The sequence below is a fragment of the Trypanosoma grayi genome (assembly GCF_000691245.1).
Source record: "Trypanosoma grayi strain ANR4 Tgr_847_V1, whole genome shotgun sequence".
NCBI lineage: Eukaryota > Euglenozoa > Kinetoplastea > Trypanosomatida > Trypanosomatidae > Trypanosoma > Trypanosoma grayi.
In genome coordinates, this window is record NW_008826466.1 from 4159 (window position 1) to 7379 (window position 3221).

General features: G+C 53.8%; 2 protein-coding genes across 2 annotated transcripts; both read left to right on the top strand.

Moving 5' to 3' along the window:
- Positions 1–131: 131 nt before the first annotated feature.
- Positions 132–821, top strand: DQ04_08471030 (hypothetical protein; the record flags this gene model as incomplete). The annotated part of the gene is made up of 1 exon (XM_009315574.1): positions 132–821. The coding sequence occupies one exon, from the start codon at positions 132–134 to the stop codon at positions 819–821; it is 690 nt and encodes a 229-aa protein (XP_009313849.1).
- Positions 822–1443: 622 nt separating this feature from the next.
- Positions 1444–2868, top strand: DQ04_08471040 (MFS transporter, PPP family, 3-phenylpropionic acid transporter; the record flags this gene model as incomplete). The annotated part of the gene is made up of 1 exon (XM_009315575.1): positions 1444–2868. One exon carries the CDS (start codon positions 1444–1446, stop codon positions 2866–2868), a length of 1425 nt encoding a protein of 474 aa, XP_009313850.1.
- Positions 2869–3221: the final 353 nt, after the last annotated feature.

Genomic DNA, 3221 nt, shown 5'->3' on the forward strand with positions numbered 1-3221 from the left:
TTTTTTTTTTTTCGTGTTTTCCTCCTTTTTGTTTCTCTGTTTATTTTTCCTGTTCGTTTTTCTTTCTCTTTCGTGCTGCTGCTGCTGCTGTTTGGATTGTGAAGCGTCTTGACGACCCAGCCAGCGCTCATATGGCGTCCGTGGCGATCATTGGCGTCTTCTTCTTCATCGCCGTCGCCTTCGCGGTCTTCGGGTGCGTCTGCTGGATACAAAAGGCACGCGCCCAGCAGCTGACGAGAAGTCGTGAGCCTACCAGCCGCACCCACCCCAACGCCCTTCCCTCCCGTTTGGGGGAGCGTTACCGTGACCAGCCCTGCGTGAATGGCAACGCCATCATCAGCACACCGAGCGATCTGCCGCACGGTGAAACGGAGTTCTTCGAGGCAGTGACGGTGGCGAGCTCCAAGGCCTCGAGCAGGGACTATGTGAGCGAGGACGCGTCGCAGAGCAGTCAGGGAGCCCGGACCGGGGGCGAGGCACCGAGCCAGCAGGGATCGCCAGTGAAGAGCAAAAGGCCGCGTGTGCGTGAGCATCACGTGCACCACGTGGACAAGGGCGGGTATATCATCCGCGAGGTGCGCACTGACAAGTTGGAGGATGCCGAGCCGCGGTACCTGCGCCGACGGGCCTCGTCTCTTGTGTACGGCCACGCGTTCTACTCCGCCGCTGCCTCCGACGAGCGCACCAGTGAGACGCCGAGTGACGATAAGACTGCAACGGTGCACTTCCCCGACGACGACGACAGCAGCAATGGCGACGGCCGTGGTGTAAATGGGGCGAGCACTTCAGAGGCAGGGGGGAAAGCAGCAAATGAAGGCTGATAGAGATGATGGTTTTGAAATACTATTGTAGCTCGTGGGTAATGTTCGTAAGGCCCCGCGCAGTGAAGCAAGTGGCTTGGACGCGATTTACAGTTTGCCTCCCTTTTTTTTTTTTTTATGGGCATGACAACAACAACAACAATAAAAGTAAAATTAAACAGAAAAACAAACGGAAAAATAGGAAACGAGTGTTTAGAAACTACAAAGAAGGGGAGCATGTGCCCTGCATACCTCGTATATCATTACTCACGGGTGTCGAGGCTTAAGCCTGTTTACTATTCATACCGCGAGTATCTATTAAAACCTCTCCATCGTGTTAGTTGTGCAAATGGCAAGAATCTTATCAAACCCGGTCCCTTTTTTTCTGCTTCTCTGTGCTGCGCTCCTGCGCCGGTCTCTTGGCGTGTGTCTAACGCTTTACACGCAGCAGCATCACCTCCCTTTTATTCCCATCTTCTCGCGTCGAAAACCATTCTGCCATCGATACAAGCCCCCTTCTTGGCGCAGAATAGTCGGGAAAGAAAACTCTAAAAGCAACTGCAGCAGTTGTTGTTGTTTTTTGTTGTTAAAAACAAGGAATGGGGCCAAAATGCCACAAGAACAACAGAACAAACCGCGAGTGATGGATCCCATTGTGCTCTCGACGCTGGGCACGCCGATTGTACTTTCACGTGTGGCGACGCCGCGGGGAGGCTCATCGATAGGCTCCCTGCACGAAATGGGTCTGGCCTCAGAAATCCAAAACAAAAAAAGTTGTGACAGCAGCAGAGATGACATCATCATCACACCGCATATCCGTTTGTTACCAGCAAAACTCGGGTATTTTGGGTATTTCTTCGCGTCTGGGTCCTTCTCGGCCTATCTCGGCGTTATATTCACCGCCAAAGGTTTCAGCACGCCGCATATTGGGCTCATTGTGGCTTCCATTCCTTTTTTCAGCGTGTTTATGCTGCCTGTATTAACGTACCTCGTTGATCGCTTTAGATGTACGCACGCCGCCCTTGTCACGTGCTCTATAATGTCCTCGCTTTTCCTCGTGGTGTTCCTTGGCAGCAACACTGTGCTTATTACTGTTGTCACATTTTTCGCTTTGGTGGTTTTTCAGACCCCGATGAATCCTCTTTTCGATCAGCACACACTCTCGATGCTGCCGAAGGAATCTCGAGTGGAGGCATGGGGGGCATTGCGGTCATTTGGGGCATACGGATGGGGAGTTGGCAACCCAGTTGCTGCGTTCCTCGTTGATGCCGTGGGAAGCTGGAGAATCGTCTCGCTCCAGTACGCAGTTGGACAACTAGCGGTATTATATTGTATGTTCACAACGAGGCCCTACGAAGCAGTAGAGCGCACCCCGATGCGTTTCCACGAGGTTCTACTCTTTCTTCTTCTTCACCGACGGCTTCTTCTTTTTCTTCTTGCATCGTGCCTGATGGGTATGGGGTACACTTTCATCAACACGTTCCTTTTTGTTTTCCTCGAGAGCCTCGGCGGATCCAAACTGTTGATGGGTCTGTCGCTAACCATGACAGTGAGCACAGAGATACCTATCTTCCGATGCTCTAGGGTTCTGCACCATTGGTTCACCGAGCGCCAGATGCTCTCGCTCGCCATGTTCATCTGGTCTCTGCGGGTGTTTGGTTATTCTCTCCTCCAACGCCCGTGGATGGTTCTGCTTCTCGAGCCGCTCCATGGTGCCACGTTCGGTCTCATGTGGCTGCCGGGTGTTCGCATCGTAAACACCGTTTATCCGCCGCATCTTGCTAGCTCCGCTACAGGCTTTCTATACATGTTTGTTGCTGGGATAGGGCCCATAATCGGAAATATCATTGCAGGGAACCTGTATGAGATCCTCGGTCCAAGGATGATGTTTCGCACCGCCTCCATTGCAATGCTGTGCGGCCTTGCATCGTATCAGCTGCTCGACCGGGTGCTGGAGCGAATGGAGCTGGAAGCCAAGGGAGTTGGCGACACTTCATCAAGAGCGGAGATGCGGCTGGAGTCACCCCGCTGTGGGTGTCTGGACGAAGAGATGTGCATGAACGCGTAACTCTCTGCGCTCGAAGGGGGAGTACGGAGCAGAATATCTTTTTGCCTTTGATGAGAAGCGCCCCGGTAAAAGAATGAGCGGGCCCCTCGTGCCTCGTGTCTTCTTTAGCTTTCGCCTATATGTTTTTCCTCTTCTTGTCCGCACACACAGTTCACACCTTCTCCCGCTTATTTCGTCTTTCGCATCCAGAGATGAGCAAGCAACCCGGCCCAGCGGCGTCCGGTGAGCGGACAGGGGCGTGGGAGCCCGACGAACAGCCGATCCCCGCCGTCTGCCGCTGCAGCGCCGCCGCCCCATTGCTGCCACCATCCTCTGCTGCGAGTGCGTGGCCAGCGGGGACGAGTGGTGGCGGC